General features: G+C 49.6%; 1 protein-coding gene across 1 annotated transcript in view; it reads left to right on the forward strand.

Moving 5' to 3' along the window:
- The window catches only part of CCDC180 (coiled-coil domain containing 180), a 70050-nt gene that overhangs the window by 6191 nt on the left and 43955 nt on the right, over window positions 1-19904 (forward strand). Inside the window, 13 exon segments of the mRNA XM_032240128.1 lie at window positions 1005-1006; window positions 1367-1472; window positions 1631-1752; window positions 3007-3197; window positions 5714-5802; window positions 6794-6903; window positions 7933-8061; window positions 8158-8268; window positions 8391-8486; window positions 10598-10761; window positions 12000-12119; window positions 16669-16748; window positions 19316-19404. Of these exon segments, the coding sequence (XP_032096019.1) occupies window positions 1005-1006; window positions 1367-1472; window positions 1631-1752; window positions 3007-3197; window positions 5714-5802; window positions 6794-6903; window positions 7933-8061; window positions 8158-8268; window positions 8391-8486; window positions 10598-10761; window positions 12000-12119; window positions 16669-16748; window positions 19316-19404 (1409 nt within the window).

The raw sequence follows: 19904 nt of genomic DNA on the forward strand, positions 1-19904 counted from the left end.
TCAATATGCACATCCAATCAGTTGGTTAAATAACTTTTTTTCTGGTTAGTCACAGGTCAGATGGTTCAAGACTCGAATTACAGGGTCTAGATTCATATCCTAGATCTTCCTGTCTTGAAGATCTTGGCCAAGTTACTGACTCTGAACTTCAGTTTCTTAATCTAAAAAATGGGTAAATTAAGGTACCCCCTTATGGTTATTGCAGGTATTAAATCTTCTCTTTAAATATTTGCTCTTATGGTGGTCATTTTCTTTTTCCAGATAAAATGAATCTAATAATTGTTACAGTACTTCCCCTTGTTAATAATACCAGGACCAAAGAATGAGAATGAAAGGGTTTTATACTCACCATTTCTTAATTTCTGATTCTAGTCTGGACAGAACAATCACTGATTCTAGAAAATTGGCATAGGGAGCATTTAGTAGCAATTGTAACATATCACTGCCAAAGGGAGGGATTCTCTGAGAAGGCGCTGGTGTCTCATATATATGGGAAACCCTAGGCCATGTCTAGTGCCAACTACAAGCATTTTCATCTCTGGCCAGGCAAGCCTTGATCCTGAATTCTGAGCTGTCAACCTCTTTTAAACTGAGAAAGAGATAGTCTCTTCCAGAGTCTTTCAGCTTCTTTCTTACAGGCAAACACTACCGGGTGCTGTCTCCCAGCAGAGATTGGTTTTAACCAAGGCAAATAAGATAGGATGGACTTTGTGGACCATGATGGCTCAATGCTACATCTCATATATCCTACCACTTTTCAGAACATTTAATTGTGCCGCTCCTGGCAGCCCTGGAGTTGGAGTCCTTGTAGGGAGGAGAAACCGGCATTGAAGGAAGTAGTTGAGTTTCACTACTCTGTGTGGGGCGCTCCCATTGCTAAGGGCAACCTCCCTTCCCTGGGAAGAATAGCGTGGGCGGGGCCGGCACAGTCCCTCCCCTCCGCGTTGCTTTGGAGACCATGGGCGTCCAGCTGCAGTTGCTGGATCGGCCCTGGCTGCCTGGAGAGGTGCTTTCTGCAGGTGGGGACGCGGCCAAGCAAGGCGCAAGACCTCCCTCCAATCTGCCGGGCTCAGGGGGACGTCCAGGGGCTGCTTAGTCTACCTGGGGAGCTAAGGAGGAGGATGGGAGGGGCTGACTGAGTCTTCTCAGCACACAATAGGCGCCTAGTTAGCGTGAATCAGGACATTCTCCCTCCACTTCGCCCTCCCAGTGTCCCATGGAGGGTGGGTTAGGGTCACGGATGCAAGTTCAGTGCTGCGCTGGGGTTCCAGGCCTAACTGACACCTTGAGCGCTGTTGACTTTTCCCGGAAGAGCATGGCAGAGTGAGGCACAAACAATAATCCTGTATTATTCACGTTCCCAAAGTCCCTTCGGATTTGCGCCCTGCACGGCGGGGAGAACCGGACTCCTCCTCGAGTTCGGGGCTCATCTGAGGTTACTTTCATTGTTTTGTTAAAAGTTAAAACCCTGAGTTACGGGCCCCGCCCCCTCAACCCCCCGCAGAGGGTCCCTCCCCGGGAGTCCTGCCCTGGGGTGCCTCCTCGAGGCCAGACGTTGTCCCGCCTGGACCTGAACCTGAGCTAGGGTCAGGCGGTTTCCCAGCCTCAGAAGTTGGAGTTGAGACGCCAGACGTGTTTCCTGGACGACGGCTTCCCAGCAAGGACATCCTGTCATCAGCCAAGATGTCGTCAGTGGGGAAGGTGACCCAGGTTCCGAATGGGAAAGCCTACCAGCAGATCTTCCAGGCAGAGGTAGGGCCCGCCCTCTGTTCCCCTGACTCCATCCCCTTTCCCTTGCTTTCTCCCAAACCTCCCTCCCTCCCTCCAAGGACTTCCCTACTGGAAACTGAATAAAACAAGGGCTTTGAGATTACTTTGATTTTTAAAATAATTCTTACTGGTTCTTAAATTGTACCAATACAAAATTAGAATGTCATTTCTTGAAAATTCGAAAACCTAAATTATAATTTTAAATGTAAATTACTCAGAAATAGCCCGGATGGAACCACTGGGTGACCTCTGTCTTTTTCCCATGCGTAAAAGCATGTCTAATTTTTGTATGTAAAAAATAGGTTTTATTCTGGATTAGTATTTTGAAATCTGCTTTTTCTCCGTAACAGTATCTCACAGATCCTTTTCCACGCCCATGGGTACCCATGTATTTCACCATGCTGAGTGGCTGCCTGCTCGTTGATCTAGGACTCCCATAACTGTATTAAAGTAAAACCCTCTTGACAGTGCAGGTTGTTAAAACTGCCTTGTCCTCTCTAAAGCACTGTATAGACAAAACAAGATCTTAAAAGAAACACACAGACCCGAATCCTTCCTTTGAAGTTCTGTACTGCTTATTTAAAAGGGATTTGCATTCCTCATTTGAGCCCTAAATAATTCTCTGTAGAACCTCTGCAAATTATATAAGTATAAAGAGACCAAAAAACAATTACATCACTCACACGATCCTGCTGTCTGTAAGCCCATTCTTAACTTTTGGCACACTTCATCCAGGGCCTTTTTCTATGCATTTTAAATTTTGAGATCATACTGTATAATTTTGGTTATAATTTTTAATGTATGCTTTTAAGTGATATGTTTAACCATATATCATCTCCTAAGCATTTCCTCAGGTCATAAAAAAGTCTTCACATGTCTCATCTTTAATAAATGCCTAACGTTCCATCAAAGGGACATGCCATGTTTACTCAGCCAATCCCTACTATTAGTCAGTTCTGTTTTTCCAATTTCTTGTGATTATAAAAAAGGCTGAGATGTTCATCTCAATCTTTGTTTAAGTTTCTTAAAAACAGGCCTTCGTTGAAGTGGTGGAGTGACTGTGACAGGGAGGAGCGCTCTCCTATGGGGAGGGCCCTGGGGTTGAAGGCCTTCCTCAAAAGTGCCTTCCCGGGGGAAGCCCTCCAGATGTCTTTCTAGACAGCCACCATCAGCCTGAGAGTGCTGGGAGTCAGCAGCTCTGACCACTTCCCCATCCCTGGTCTTCCCTGGATTCAGGTGCAGCTGGTCCACTCCCTGGCAGCCACCAGGAAGCGGGCTGCAGAGCATGCTGTGACCCTGAAGAGTGGCAGGATGCCCATGATGAGGAAGGTGGAGGCTCCTGAAGGGGAGATGATGTCTCCTCGACAGCAGAGGTGGATGCATGGCCTCCCCAATGACTGGAATATGGAAAACCCTGTTCTCTACAGGTAGGTTCTGCTGTCCATGCCTTGCCCTCATGCACTAGGGTACCCTGAGCCTTCAAAAACTCAAAAAGAGCCGGCACAAGATGAGTAGCCTGTAGGAAGAAAGTCTCTAGTACCATCCCTAAAGCAGGGAGGTTAATACCTACTTTGCAGGATGGTTTGCTTCTCTCGCCCCGTTCCCCAACTCCCACAATCATTATTGATTAAGTGCCTAGGGCCAGGCACTGGGTATGGGGATCCTGCCCCTAAGAAGCTTGAGACCTCAAAAGTAAATAAGCACATCCTCCAAATGGCAGAAGGGCTCTGACTAAGGGGACAGGGGCTATGGGACAGGGGTCAGGACTGTAAGGGACTATTCCCAACAGTATTCTCTGAGGAAGGGCCTTGGCTGAAACCAGAGGGTGCAGTATGGGGACAAGGCTCTGAGAAAGGTGGTCTTGGTTCACTCCAGAAGGCTGAAGGTGAGGGACCCTGAGAGAGGGCAGGAGATGAGGCTGGGAGCAGCCTTTCAGGCCACAGTCAGTATTTTGAATTTTACCGCCGTGAGCAGCTGATTTGCATTTTTGAAGTCCCTCAGGCAGCTCTGTGCAGAATGTAGGGGGCTTCAGGGAGAGGCAGAAGGCCAGGGCACAAGACACTGCAGTTGTCCTTGTAACCTTGCAGGTGGCTGTGACAGGGAAAGTAGGGGTAGGCCTTGTGTGTCTCTTGGAGGCAAAACTCATGAGACCTAGTGATGAATTGGAGGGGAGGAGAGGGCTCCTGAGAGCCCTTGGTCTCTGCTCTGAGTGCTGGGCAAACAGTGGAAATGAAGCTCCCTGAGATGAGAGCAGGTGGGGTCAGGTTTGGAGATCAAGAGTTTCTGGTGAACTTCCAAGTTCAGAAGTTCCTAAGCATGCCATTTTAGATTGCTGAGCTCTGACTCTCAGCTATGGGGAAAAGGAAGAAAAAGATCTTCTTGCCAGGGTTCTTGAGAGAATAGAGCAGGAGCAGAACTTCCCTTAGGCACTTTGAGTTCTACACAAGCCATAAGCCCTTGCTGGGCCTGGGACTCTGAGACAGAAAGCAGGCCTCCTCTGCCTGTCTTGGTTGTTCCTTTCACCCTCTTTGGGACAGAGACAGACCCATTGCTGAGTACAGTTCTCTGCCCTGACCTGGCCTTGGAATTTTCCCAGGGAAGCCACCCCCAAAGCTTCTGACCCTCATGCCCTTAACTCCTGACAGATGGAAAAATCCACTGGCCCACTCAAGCTCAGACTTGAGGTCAGCGTTCTCTAGCCCATCTCACCCTGCCTGATGCCCCCCAAATGGGGGTCCAGGGTTACAGGCAGCCTGATGCCCCAGGTGGGAATCTAGAGGAACCATCCATCGGGGCCAACTCCCCCTAGACACTTTGCAGGGCTAAGCAGAGGCAAGACTGGGCTGAACACATGAGTGGCAGAGCCAGGGCACCCTGTCTTCCTCAGGCATCAAAGCAAAGAGTGCAGGTACTTGAAGATTCACTCAGCCAAGGCCAGTCTACCTATGTGCGCAGACTCCTGGGTGAGTGAAGACCAGCCCGGGCCAGGGAGTAAATCACTACCGGTATAAACCAAGCCCCGAGTCCCTGGGGCAAGTGACCAAGAAGCCAGAGTTGACAGCAGGTGTCATCTCCACTCCTATAGGGCTGCCTTGGTCCAGGGGCATTTAGAATGACAAGGCCTGAAAGACCTGTCTCTAGAAGATAGGCTTGGGCCCCATCTGCTGCAGCCCAGGCCCAGTAGCTTCCTCCCTGCTAGGTCTGCACTGAAGACTAAATGAGAAGTTAGCTGGAAAGTACTGGACATGTGGGGGGCCCAAGGAATAGCAGCGGTAACTGAGAACTGCGGGATTTCTGTGGTGCTTGCCCCAAGGACAGGATTGACAGATGTCAATTCCAAAGCTGATGTCACATCCACCCGCTGGTCCTCCCTGTTGAAATAGTTCCTCCTGGGACCCCAGCTCTCTCCTCCCTCACCCAAATTCCATGGGCCTTGTTGTCACAAGGATTGATCTTGCAGTCTCTGCTCTGCTGCACTCGGGGGTTCCTCTAAGCCCCTTCCCCCTTTCTGGAAAATGGGGTTACCCCAAGTACCTCATAGGATGGATTACTGAAGGAGCAAATGAAGATACATGCCAAGAGCTAGCATGATCTGGCATCACTGGGCTGCTCGTACCCCTCTGATCCTCAGTTTCCCCAGGTGGCAAGTGGCTTAGGCTCATCATCCAGACTTAGCTTACCACCAGAGCTAGAGCAAGCTCCCTGAAGACAGGGACCTGACCTCTCACCTAGGCATCCACGGTGTCTGCTGGCAGGGGACCTCAGGCAGTTTTTGTTGGGAGCCTGGGCACTGCCTCAGGGCTCTCTGGAATTGGGATGTGCCTAGCCCATTGCTACTGCCCACGGTCCCTCTAGAGAACCACCTCCTGGTACCCTCATGTGCCAGAGCTGCCATGAATGGCATCAGGAGCTGGGACTTCACTCATCTCTGCTTGTGTCTCAGGGAAAAGGAAAGAACCAAGAGGGAAAAAGCCCGGGAAAGTGAGAGCACCATCGCTGCCCGAGAAGTGCGGGGTCTCATGGACACTATGGGTGAGGCTCCATTCACCCCTGAGGCAAGCCCATCCTGGGCCAGGGAGAGCCCTGGGTGGGAGGTGGGGAGGTCTCCTGGCTACTCCTCTGAGGAGGGCCCTGAGGCTCCCACTGTGTTCCTCAGCCCAGCCACCTGGAGTGCATTCTCTCTGAGCATCTCACCCGAGAGTCCGCCCCTGTGCAGGGAGCTGGGGGAGGACAGGGGCTGTCTGCAGGGAGGGCAGTTACTGATGAAAAACGGGTGGCTAAAGGATGCCACTGGCTTTCTCGCAGGTTCCCAGCAGTATTTCTCATCTGCATTTTCTTCCTTGCTACTGCATTGTCCTAGCTTGACTTTATCCTAATATAGAAGACTTTTTTCTTTATGATTAAAAAAGTAATACATGCTCACTGTAGAAAAACAAAGAAAGGAGAGAAAAAGTAAAACCTTCCCCTTCACCATGACACCTCTTCTCTCCAAAGAGAGTCATCAGCCCCTACCCAACCCACCCTCATTAACCCACGTGGCATCCAGCATCCCACATGGATAAAGGGGACAGCAGAACATTTGGTGAGAGCATTGTCCTGGAAGAAAGTGCCCAGATCCCTGCCCAGTCACTTGTAAAATGAGGCTAGGGATGGAAGCCGCCTCTTGGCCTCAGCATGAAGACTAGCTGAGTTTGAACAATACCTACTACACAGGAAGTGCTATGGAAGTGCTGGCAATTGTCACTTCTATATGGATTTGCTTCCATAGAAATTTTTTAAAAGACATTCTATGCACACTAATTTGGAGCTTTTTCAGCTTTTAACTGTGTATCTGAGGCCTCAGTCCCTCTAGCACTCATGGCTCACCATCATCTTTTTTCTTTTTCCTTAGGCCTCTGCCACCCTAGCCTGGCTGTGGGGTCCCCCTTCTGAGCCAGGCCTTGGTGTGCAGGGCTGTCTGCCTGTGCTGCCTTTTCCCGAGAGCTCTGAGGGCAGCCTCATCACCTCTGTTGTTGCTCCACAGTTCCTGAGAAGATAAGCACCAGCACCCTTCAAGGACGAGAAGAACACAAGAGGAGGAGCTACGAAAGCGCTCTGGCCAGCTTTCAGGAGGAGATCGCGCAGGTCGGAAGGGTGAGAATCCTCCCTCTCCCTCCTCTTTCCTTCCTGTGCCATTCCGAAGGTGCATGTGTCGTTGCTCCCAGCCTCCCTTCCGCCTGCCAGCTGAGGGGACCTCAGTGGCTCAGAGAGCCGTAGACAGATGGAGCCCTAGGGGCCATGCCTGACCATGTGAGTGTTTGTGAGCTGAGCTCCCTGCAGTTCTTGGAAAAGCCCTACAAGTCATATGCCATTATTACCGTATTTTGCATTGGGGCCCGGAGAGTCTCACCCAACATGGTACATAAGGGCCCAAGTCAGAACTGCCCTCCACGCCCAGGTCTGATACCAAAGCCTAGCCGTTGGCCTCCCTGCTCGGTCCTGCTGATGAAGAGGAAAATGGCACATCCCTCGTGACAGCCCAGCACTGCCCCACATTCAGCTCTCTTTCCTCTCCAGAGACCTCATCTGTAGACACATTGGTGTCTGGAGCGTTCCCTAAACAAGACCAGTCTTTGTCCTTCTGGATTGCCCCGAGCCCTGGATTTCCCTTTGTCCCCTTCTCCCTGAGTCTTCTCTGACCTTTGTTGCCCCGCCCTGGATTCCTGGAGCTGGCTCTGTGCCCGAAGCACCAACAACAGGCTCCCAGCCATGTTTCTTCATACGTCCCAACTAGGTGCCAGGTCTGCTTTCACCCTTCAGCTCTGTGGCTTTGGTTAAGCCATCTACCTGAGCCCCAGTTTCCTCATCTGAAGTAAACTTGGCCATTCTTTCATTTGACCATTTCTTTAATGAATATTTGTTGAGCACCAACTGTAGGCTAGGCCCAATGTCAGCAGCCAATTCAAAGAGTGAGATGAGGATCAAATGAGCCAAGAAGAAGGGCTCAGCGTAGAGCGTGTGGTGTGGCTGAAAGCTGACTAGTGAGCCTTAACTCCTTAGGTGTAGACAGTGATCATGATTTCTGAGATGGGGCCATGCCTGGCACTTCCCCCATGACAGGGAGGGGTCCCTCCTTCCCCAGGGTGCTGATGCCATGGCCATCATCCCCCTGGCCTGTTACAGGAAATGGAACCTCTTATCGTGGACACAGGGGGACTTTTTTTGACGAAGCTGACCGAATCTGACGAAGATATTAATCGTCTCTTCCTAAAGGTGGAAAACGACACCAACCTTGAGGACTACACCATCCAAGTAGGGGTCTCTTTGTGGCTGGGCCTGCCCCACCCGGGTCCTGCTTCTTCCCTCCCTCCCACCGGCTCCTAGCCAGACCCAAACTTCTCTGCATAGGCCCTGCTGGAGCTGCGGGATAAGGTGGCCAGGATGTTCCTGCTCCAGAAGCAGGAAATTAAGGAGGTGGATGAGGCTCTGCACTCGCTGGAGTTCTCCCGAGCCAATAAAGTGAGTTGGCTGCAGATGGGCTCCGTGGTGATTTTTACTTGCCAGGTTTATTAGGCATCCTTCTGTTTCCTTTTAATTCTCCAGGAAATGAACCACTAAGTTTGATGCCTTGTCATTTCCAGCTAAAAAGCGTGTTGAAGAAATATGCAGAAATCATAGAGAAAACTTCCTACCTCATGCGGCCCGATGTGTACAGACTGATAAATAAAGAAGCCATGGTGAGTGGTTTTCTTGTGCAGGGATCAGCCCATCGGGGAAGGAGCAGGACCAGGAACCCGGGAAACCCAGGGCACCCCGAGCCTGGTGTCTGGTGTCTCAGGAAAAGTGGGCTTCTCATCTATTACATTTCTAAGGGGCTCAGGTGGGCCTCTTAGGTAGAGAAGCAGAGTCCTTGCTATTGTAAGCATTTTCAGTAGAGATCTTTCTAAAGTGCATTTCATATTTCCTTGCCGTCTTCAACCAGACATACCTAATATAGTGCTATTATCTGGAATGCTGGTGACATTACTGAGCACCTACTAGGCCATGTCTCAGCTACTGTGTGCAGTGCAATAGGCGCCACACTATGGAGTCATCATCTTGGGGCTACCGTTGTCTCAGAGTTTCCACCTTCATGAGTGACCTGCCCTGCCTGCTATGCCTAGTTTTCTGCCTGTTCTTTCCTGTCTTCCTACCAGTGGTCGGTACCCATTGCTGAGCCTGCCTCTTGGCTCTGTCCCCACTGCTTTCCCCTGTCCATGCCCCCAGCCTCCCCCTGCTTCTTTCCTTGGGGTGGAAAACACAAAATTCAAGGTTGTTTATGATGTCTCCAAAGTCAGAGCAAAGCCCAACTCCTCTGCTGTGAGAGAGGACTCCTCCTTTGGCTGGCCAAAGGCACATTTTGCTTGTGTTTTCTGGTCTTGTGCACTGAGCTGAGCTTACTGGATAAGGGGCCTCCTGGCAGCACAGCAGGCTGAAAAGAGGACAGTGTTCAGAATCACAGATGGGTCCAGCCCACATCCACGCCATGGTGACCCAGATAAAGCACAGGCAAGGAGTGCGCACGGACCTTCTCCACTGCCCAGATGTGGAAGCTTCTGAAGTGGCTCAGCCCGGACCCTGGAGCTTACTGTGTCCATAAAATGAAGATGATATAGATGTTCCTCCACTTATGATAGGGTCACTTCCCAATACACTCATCATCAGTAGAAAATACTGTCAGTCAGAAATGCATTTAACACCTCCATCAGCCCATGATAAAGTTGAAAAATCGTGTCAAGCCATCGTAAGTTGAGGACTGCCTGTAATACCTGTCAGGACTTGTTGGGAGGTTAATTAAAAAGAGTTCAGCTGTGGTAGCTGTCTTCCGAGATCAGGGAGGGCTCCTAAGTTGTACGTGTTTTATCCACTGGGGGAGTCAAGGACTTGTGTCCTGGGTACATTTCACTGCTTCACTTCCCTATGCTTCTACTCATTATTACAACTTGCATCTGCTACCTGCTCTACCTGCATTTTTCTCATTTATTTTCACAAAATCCCTATGTTATAAATAGCATTAACCCCATCTTAGGGCTGTGGATCTGTAGGTTGAGGAAATACTTGCCAATGCCCCCCAGCTAGGAAGTACGGCTAACATCAAGCCTCAGGCTCCACTGAAAAGCATTAATGGAATTTCTAGCCTCTGAGCTTGGCAGGGTTCTCAGTCACTGCCCCAGCATACTGCCACCTCCCCAGAGGGCTTTGGGAAATTCGAGGAGGCATTTGGAGCTGGGGAGGATGGGGAAAGTTACTCTTATCTAAGCAGGGGCAAGGATGCTAAAGGGCAAAACAGTGCCATGCAATGAAGGATCATCCCCACGCCCATGCCAAGGGTGCCCAGGTTCTCTTGGGAGGACTGCTGAAGAATATTCTAGCTCTGGCCTGATTTTCCCACTGGGTCTCGGTTCTCCTAACAACCTTATGTGGCTCATATCTGATGGCACATGCACTCTGTTTTTGGAAGAAATGTTTAAAAAAGAGTAAACACTTAGAGCTCACTGAGTGCCTAGCTCCTTTCACCTTCTTTAACAAACCATCTAAAGTGACCTTGGAGCTGGGCTGAAGCTTATGCAGTCAGAGTCTGTGGTAAAGCCTTCAAGGAAGAACCTTGTCCGTGGCTACCCAGCTCCAGGCAGCTTCTTCGAGTGCCCACTGACCCCTCAGTCCCCCTCAGGCCCTGCACCCACCCCTCTCACAGCCCTCAGCCTACACATACCCCCTCCAGCCTCCCACTGCCCCTCTTTAACTGAGCCTTGCCCTGACCTGAGAGAGACCCTGCCCTGTCTAGAGCCCTGTCCACCTGTGACCACAGGTCATGAACTATGCCCTGCTGGGCAACCGGAAGGCCATCACCCAGCTGTTTGTCAACCTGATGGAGTCCACCCTGCAACAGGAGCTGGACAGCCACCACCGCTGGCAAGGCCTGGTGGACACCTGGAAGGCTCTCAAGAAGGAGGCTGTGCTGCAAAATTTCAGGTCAGTGCTGCCCACACCACACACAGCTCCTTCTCCAGCCCATCAGGGGCTGGCAAAGGCCGGGGTGGCATTCTCCCTCCCTTTTCGCATTAACTAAAAATGCTGCTGTCTCTCTGTGTCCTTTTTAAAGTTAGAAATAGATAAATGTATAAAGAATAAATTAAAAATCACCACTAATCTCTTCTCACAGTGAGAAACATAGCAAATATTTTGGTATATTTTCTCCCAGGCTCTTCTGGATCCATATACTGTATGCAGTTTCATATTTTATTCATGAACCTTGTTTCATGACCATTCTCTGATCTCCCTACAAATAGCTGGAAAGCATTCATCTAATTATCTGTATAACTTCCACTGTTTATTACCGCTCATAACCCTGTGGACGCTGGGCCCGAACGAATGGACATCTTTCAGGCAAACACTTCCCACCCTTGGGGAGAGTGTTTCCTCCCTCCCATGGGAGGGAGGGTGAAGACAGGTCCTTTCCCCATGCCTCCTCTGCCAAGTGGCACTTTTACTGTGGAGGAAGGAAAAATGTACCAGGGCCTAGCTCCACCTTGCCTTTTCACGTGACCTTGACCAAGCCCTTGAATATTCGAAGTCTATCTCTTCCCACACAAAGCAGGCATCCTAAAGGACCTGTGACGGAACTTCAGTCATCCAGTGAGATACTGCATGGAAAGCACGTATCTGGGCTTGGAACTGGGGCGCTGTTATAAATGCCAAACATCTTCAACAGTGATGGCAACAGCTGCCGTTTACTGGGCATTTCCCATGAGCCAAGCACAGTGCTAGGGGCCTTGCTTCCATCATTTTACTGAGTGCTTGCAAGTGCCAATGAGAAAGGCATGATCATGCATTCCATTTTACAGAAGAAGAAACGGAGGCTCAGAGTAGAAGGACTTGACCAAAGTTAACAGGGCAGGCAGGCGGCGGTCAGGACTCCACCACGTCTGAGCCTGCTGGTCTCATGCTGTTGGTGCCAGAGCTCCACTGACCTGAGGATCCCTCTGTTCTTTCCTCCACTTCTCCCTCCTTTGTTTCTCCCACTCTCCCTGTCTCTCTCCTTTCTTTAGGGTCCTGGAGGAGAAGCAGAGGCTGGGGAGGAAGGGGCTGGGGTGGTGCTAGGGAAGGGGTGCTGGGGCCCTGAATGTTCTCACCACGGTTCTATTCCCCGCTCTCACACCTGCCCTGCTCCTCCTCCCCCTTTTATGGTGCCAACGTGTCTGGCCACCCAGTGAATTCATGGCCAATGAGAGTATCCGTACTCCCCCGGCTGTGAAGAAGGAGCTAGAGGTCATGCTGAAGACCCAGAACATCCTGCAGCAAAGGCGGCTGAAGCACCTCTGCACCATCTGGTATGGGTGGGAGGGGTCATCCAGGAGGGGTGTTTTTGAGGGTCCAGTGTGGGAGGCAGGTGTGGCCTGTACCCTGTCCCTAAGCCATCCTTCAGACTAGGCAGGCCAACTCCCAGCTCTCTGGTCCTGGGCTGGCCATCTGGGCCCATGTTCTGGAGCATTCCAGCCCCACTCACAAGAAAGGGCATGGCCCATTTGCTGCAGAAAGAAGCTTCTTGTAACTGGCAAACAGCTTGAAAGAAGCAATGAACAGGGGTGAGGGAGGAGGAGGCACAGAGCAAAGCACGCAGGGCCTGTGGCCAGGTGGAGGGGTTTGGAGGGCATTGGGGAGCAGAGTGGCTCCAAGAGCTTTGCAGTTTGGAGGTGTGGGTCAGAGGCATCTGACACTGGAGGCTGGGGGCACCTGTCAGAGGCTGTGGATGCTCTCCTCAGATGTGGGTCCACCCAGCTCTGATTTCATAAGAAAGCTGTACCCACTGATTGTTCTAGATCCTGGAATCCACTGTCCAGGGAGTTTGTAGCCTCCATCCTCAGCAGCAGGATGGAGGTTGCATGGTACTGCAAAGTGGAGGTACTGTGTGTTGGGGAAATGCTCCCTGGAACCTTGGGACACAGATTCTTCTCATCTCCCCTACCCAAGGTCCTAAGTTCTCCTAGGATATAGATAACTATTAAGGCTCCACATTGAGCTAGAGGGGCTGCCCCTAGGCAGGAACCTCCTGTTTCCATGGGCAGTAACTTTTTTTTTTTTTGAGACAGGGTCTTGCTCTGTCACCTAGGCTGGAGTGCAGTGGTGTGCTCTTGGCTCACTATAACCTCTGCCTTCCGGGCTCAAGTGATCCTCCCATCTCAGCCTCTGGAGTAGCTGGGACTATAGGCATGAGCCATCTTGCCCGGCTAATATTTGAATTTTTAGTAGACATGGGGTTTCTTCATGTTGGCCAGGGTGGCCTTGAACCCCTGAGCTCAAGCAATTCACCTACTTTGGTCTCCCAAAGTGCTGGGATTACAGGCATGTGCTACTGTGCCTGGCCAGTTTTTCTCCTTGCGTTTGACATTTTGGACATGTGGATTGAGCTGTAAAATTAACAAGGTGGATACACATCTCATGACAGGAAAAGTCCTTGTGTTGTTTTCCGTAATTCAACTTATTTCCAACGTTGAGCACCTGTTCTTTAAGTTGGAGAGAACTTGGTCTTTCTAGGGATCCTATCCCTTGAGGTGAAGTTCTAGAATCTCGTGCGATGCCAGGACTGCTATTGGGATGTCTGGTTCTCAGTGATAGTTAACCCTAATGCCACTGGGCTCCTGCTAACTCCAGACAAGTGGACATAGGAACCTCCTCAAGGAGGCTGCTCTGAGCCCCTGAGGCTTCACGCCTAGGTAGTGTCTCCCTCCAGGGCCCTGGGTCTTGCAGATGCTTCCATAGTGCCACCAGGAAGCAGAATCCAGGCTGCCACTGCCGGGCATCTGCCTGTCCTGCTCTGTTTGCGTTTCTCCCTAACCCCTTTGTATAGGGTTGGGGAAATACCTGGTCCCCAGGGCTCTCGGCCTAGTGCCACAAACACCTTCTCACCAATGCACTAGGCTCTCCCAAGAAATTAGGCTCTTGAAAATGAAAGCCAGGAAAATTTGTGGGCTGCCTGGCCACATCCCTCTCTCACAGGCTGTGAATGTGGGCTGGCTAGTCACCTGTCTAAATGGAAGAGAGAGACGGGATCAAACACAAGGAGAAAAAATGTATGCATAGACATTTCTGGCCATAGCTTGGAGACATTGTGCAATGGCAGTGTCTCTATGGAGAGCGGGGAGGCCATTGGACCTGACGTGGAGGAAGGGAGGGTGTTGGCAGGACCACACAGCTCCTTTGCAGTAGAAATATGTAGAGAGGTGAGTTCAGAACCCAATTCTAGCACCCAGAAGTGTGTACTGTGAACACAAGGCTGGAGCCCACAGGACTAAAGATAAAGTTGCAAAGCCTTGGTCATAGATTCAGTGAACATCAGTAGAGAAGGCTGGGTCTTGAGGCCTTGATAGCACCCAGAAAACCCACTGTGTAGATGGTCCTCTCTTCTTCCCTGACCTTTCAGGCAGTGGGGAGCCTTCTAATCAAGCCTGACGAGCTGTCCCAAGAGGCAGTTTGGGGATCCCACACCCCATCCTGGCCCACAGTTTCAGGCCCTTCTTCTGGAACCCCCAAAGCTCTATAAACTTGGTGGGGATCCTTGCTACTCAAATGCAGGGTCTGCTAGGAGCATGTGGTAGTGATGGCAGCGGGGAAAGTCTAGCTAAGATTCCCCAAGACCTTGATGGGGAGATATCCTAAGACCTGGGAGAATTCCCATGAGTTTTCTTGGCCCCAGGTAGTATATGTGCATATGATTGTAAAATTTTTTTTTTCAAAAAATAAAATTTGTATTTTGGAGTTATATTCAATTTCCAGAAAAGCTGCAAAGATAGCACACAGAATTCCTAACCCTAACTCTTCACCCAGTTTCCCTTAATGTTACCATCCTGTGTACCACTGGACATTCATTAAAAGTGACAAATTCATTTTGATACATTTATATTAGCTAAACACCAGATTTCATCTGCATTTCACCTGTTTTTCCACTCGTGTCCTTCTTCTGTTCCAGGAGACCACATTGTATTTAGTGTAATGCTTAGAGTTGCGATTATGCTATGCATACTCTTGTACTTAACTTTTGCTCATTACTGTCCAGTTATGAGTAGGGTTACCTGAATCCCTGTTTGCCCAAGACCATACTGGGTTATACACCTTGTTCTGGCATAATGATTCATAGTGACTTCTTTCACTGTCAAAATGTCCTAGTTTAGACAATAAATCATATGATCCCTCTAGCAATACACCTCTTCCACACCATTCAACAGCACCCCAAATTTAGTGTCTTTAAACAACAATCATGTCTAGTCTCTCATAATTCTGTAAGTCAGCTGGGTGGTTCCCCCATTGTGGGCTGGCCTGGCAAGGGCTGGAAGGTCTAGGATGGCCTCACTCATGTGTCTGGAGTCTCTGTTGGGTCAGTTGGGTCCTCTCTCCATATACTTTCTTAGCTTCCAGGAGGCCAACCTGAGATCCTACATACAGTGGGTGGCAGAAGGTCACTGAAGTAGGAGAGGGCAAACCCATGCACAGCCCTTCCCAAGCCTCTGCTAGCTTGTGTTTGCTAATGTCCTATTGGCTAAGACCAGTTACATAGCCATGCCCAGATTCCAGGGGTGGAGAAATAGATTCCACCTCCCCCATGGGAGGGAGCTGACCATTTTTCAATCTACCACACTACTTTTTTAAATTAGGTGTCTAATTGCATAAAGAAAATGTGGTACATATACACCATGAAATACAGTGCAGCCATAAAAAAATGAGATCATATCCTTTGCAGGGTCATGGTTGGAGCTGGACGCCATTATCCTCAGCAAACTAAAGCAGGAGCAGAAAACCAAACACCACATGTCCTCACTTATAAATGGGAACTGAACAATGAGAACACATGGTCACAGGGAAGGGAACAACATACACTGGGGCCTGTTGGGGGTGAGATGGGGGGAAGGAGAGCATTAGGAAAAGCTAATGCATGCTGGGCTTAATATCTGGGTGATTGGTTAACAGGTGCAGCAAATCACTATAGCACATGTTTGCCTATGTAACAAACTGCATATCCTGCACAAGTACTCTGGAACTTAAGATAAAAATAAAATTTAGAAAAGAATTTGGTGTCCTTTTTTTAACTTTTATTTTAGATTCAGGGGTACATGTGCAGTTTTGTTATACAGGTAAATTGCATGTTGTGGGGTTTTGGTGTACGGATTATTCTGTCACCCAGGTAATATGCATAATACAAAGTAGGTAGTGTCTCCACCTTCTCCCTCCTTCCACCCTCTACCCACAAGTAGGTGCCGGTGCTTGTATTCTTCTTTATGCCCATATGTATTCGAAGTTTAGCTCCCACTTACATGTGAGACCCTGCGGCATCTGGTTTTCTGTTCCTGTGTTAGTTAATGTAGGATAATGGCCTCTAGCTCCATCCATGTTGCTGCAAAGCCGTGATCTCATTCTTTTTTATGACATCATTTCTAATGACTTCAGAAGAGATTTCGCCGTACCTTATTTAGACAGTTTTCTATTGTTGATTTAAAGGTTTTTAAATCATCATGTGAGTTTATGAACAGGATTGTTAAGTGAACATGTTAATTCATAAAGTTTCTGTGCATTTTATAATGCCATCTCAGATTAATTCCCAGAAGTAGGCTTCCTTGGTCAAGGGATATGAACAGTTTGTTTTTTCCACTGGAAAAATTCTGTTTTGTTTTCTATTCTAAGTAGCAAACTGATGACTTAGAAGTTGTTAATTAAAAGACCTTTCAGCCAGGCCATGTTTTGGCACCAGGAAATCCCCAGCAGTTCCCTTTGTTCTTCAGTATTTAAATCCGTGATTTTCTGGAGCTGTGTTCCTTGAAGATGCTATCCATTTTGGTGAGTAAATGTTTTGTTCCTGTGTGGCTGACTTGCCATATCTTCCTTCCCCAGTGACCTCCTGCCCCCCAATTGCAACCAAACTCAGCTGACTGAGTGGCATTCTTCTCTCAATGCCCTGAACAAGGAACTAGGTGAGTGACCTTTGCAGGACTCCCACCCGCATCTCTCCAGAACTCTGTTCAAGCAGGTGCTTTGTCGAAGCTCAGCCAAGTGGGTGGAGCAGCAATCACGATGGGGGTGTGGAGGGAAGAGTGAGCTCTGAGGGCTCAAAAGGCTCCTCCTCCCTTCCCAGGGCCTCCTCTCCTCACTGCCCAGCCTGCAGCTACACAAGGCATACTCTCTGACCCCTGACCCCTCACCCAAGCATGCAGACAGAGAGATGGCGCTGATGCCCTCTTTGAGGAAGGCTCAGGGACATATCCCGAGAGGGTGAGGTGGAGCACATGGTCTTGATGCCCAACTCTGCTCCTCCCAGAGGAGTGTGTGACCTTGGGAAAATCAGAGCCTTTGGTAGCCTCAGTGTCCTCCTCTGTAAATAGTGATGGCAAGAGGAGTAATAGTCCCTGCTTGTGGAGTGGATGTCCAGTGGTAGTCCAGTGCCTTGCTTACACAGAGTCCTCAATCACAAATGGCGATATTTCAAAATGCTCTATGAGGAGGGCAGTCAGGCCGCAGACCATGCTGGCTGCTGGTTTGGTCGCTAAGTGTTGTTAGTCTCTAGCTGCCTCATCTGCTGACATATTGTCTCTGGCTGCAGAGGTGAATGCAGATGGCCTCTGACTTACAATGGGACTTTGCGACTTTACAGTAGTGTGAAAGTGATACACATTCAGCAAAAACTATACTTCACATTTTGAATTTTGCTCTTTTCCTGGCCTATGGTGCCTGGATCTGTGCTGCAATACTCCCTGGCAACTCTGGGCAATGGTGACAAGCTACAGCTCCCAGTCAGCCCTGTGGTCATGAGGGTAAACAGGTGGACTCTGTTGCCCGATGATTTCACCAAACTGTAGACAAATGTGTGTTTTCTGAGCATATATAAGGTAGACTAGGCTAAGCTATGATGTTCAGTAGGTTAGGCATATTAAAGGCATTTTCAACTGAAGATATTTTCAACTTATGGTGGGTTTATTGGGACATAACCCCATTGTAAATCATGGAACATCTGTAGCTACAACAGAGACTGTATGGCCACAAAGCAAAAACAATTTACTCTCTAGTCTTGTATAGAAAAGGTTTGCCACGACTTGCTCTAGAAGATATGTAATAAGTTTTTCATCTCCTTAGAGGATCACAGCAATCTAGTGAGGTCAGTAGTATCATTGTCCTCTTGTAGCAAGAAAAGAGTTTAGTGGCACAGAGAGGTAAAGTATCCTGCCCAAGGTCACACAGCCAATGAAGTGTCACAGCTGGACTTAGCTTGGATACTTCAGCTAGTAGTACCTGCCACTGTTTCTAGGACCCTCAGGTTTATAATACTAAGGGTGTTTCTGTATGAGCCCTGAGACCCTAAATAATAGCAATGACTGCCATTCATTTAGTGCCTCCTAGGGACAGGCATTGTGCTGGGCCTTGGCATTCAGTAGCTGGCTCTGCCTTTGGGCACTTCCAGTCCAGAGCAGAAGTCAGAGCAAGCAGAGAATGGACAGGTCCCCAGCCCTGGGAGCCATCGTCAGGGACACAGCTGGTTGAGAACTGCAAGGGAGGTAAGAGTCAGCCAGGCCAAGAGGGAGGAGGCATTCCAAGCAAGGATACAGTGTAGGGGGCCCCCCAGCCAAGACAAGGCGGGGGCCTTTGGAAACAGGAAGGGGAAGCTAGAAGATGCAAAGCAGTTGGACTCTGCTGGTGACATGGGCTGCATGGGAAAGTCTGGGCTTTGTCCTGAGGGCAGTAGTAACCCAGTGGAAGGTTCTGTGCTGAAGGTGATGACGTCAGAGGATGCATATGGCCCAGAGGTTTGCAGGGGGACCTAGGAGAGCCCCTCACAGTGGCCTCACAGAAGGATGTGGACACCTTGGCCTAGGAACTAGCCCTGGGGATAGGAGGAAGTGGATTGACAGCTTCTTCTCATCAGTTCTGGCATCTGTCAACCCTACCAGGTATCCTAAATCTACAGCCAGCTGCCATCAACCTGCCCTCCTCCCCAGCCCTGGACAAAGAACAGCCACCACAAAATCTCTGTGTGGTCTTTCAGTTTCTAGAAATTGCCAGCAGCACTAACCCAAAGTTGCTTATCTTAGACATCAGAGTCACACTGAGTTTATTATAAGCTGAGAAACTGAAGGAAGGAGAAATAGAGAAAATAAATAAATAAGCAAGCTTCTGGGCATTCTGCTAGTGCATTCACTTTTTCAGGGATGAACCACAGATGGGATCAGTAGATGCTCATTGATCTCCACTCTCATTACTGGTTTACAACTTGGTGCAGCTGCCCAAAAAGAATTTCACGAGCCCTGAAACTGAGTCAAGAGTCAGGGCCAGAATGGATTCAGAACAGATAAAGACAAGCTCTTCATTTGAGACCCTTATCTTGGGATGTCAGGAACTTTGTAAGGGGACGCCAGCCCCTGGTCTGAATTGGGACCACTGATCTTCACCTAGATAAGTGTTGCTGTGGACTCCTTTGCAAAGGGGACACTCCCCTTTCTCATCCCTTCTTCCTTCTGGACTGATAACACTTTGTTTTCTGCCCTTGGAGACACCTACCACCTGGACTGCATGATGCGGATCCGCCTGCTGTATGAGAAGACGTGGCAGGAGTGCCTGATGCATCTGCAGAATTGTAAGGTGGGCACCCTTCCTGCAGGCCCGAGAAGAGGAGCACCTGGGCAGGACCTGCGGTGCCCTCCCTGGCCCCATCCCCAATGCCTTTCCCTCCCCAGCTATGTCCCCACCTCACTCCCACACACCCTTTAGCCTCCATCCAGGCTTTTCTTCCCCATGGGCTCTGGGCATTCTGAAGCTGTTCCTTCTGCCCAGATCCCCTCCCAGCTATCCCTGCCATCTCTCCTGTTTTAACCCATCGCCTCCCCCAGGAAGCCCATGTCAGATGGTGTGTGCACTCTCAGATCACCGCAGACTTCACCCTTGACCCTGTGTCATACACAGCATTGTTTATGAATGGAGGTCACATCCTGGGGTTATTGTGACACACCCCCTTCATAGATAGGCCTGGCCCCACTTTCCTCTCCACCCTGCCCACTGCATAACAGAGGGAGACAGTAAACTTGCTCCCAAACCCCAGCATGGCTGTGACCAATTATCTGGGGTAGGGGAGCTATTGAGTC

This window comes from Sapajus apella, unplaced genomic scaffold (genome assembly GCF_009761245.1).
Source record: "Sapajus apella isolate SASKATOON/1434 unplaced genomic scaffold, GSC_monkey_1.0 scaffold46, whole genome shotgun sequence".
Taxonomy (NCBI): domain Eukaryota; kingdom Metazoa; phylum Chordata; class Mammalia; order Primates; family Cebidae; genus Sapajus; species Sapajus apella.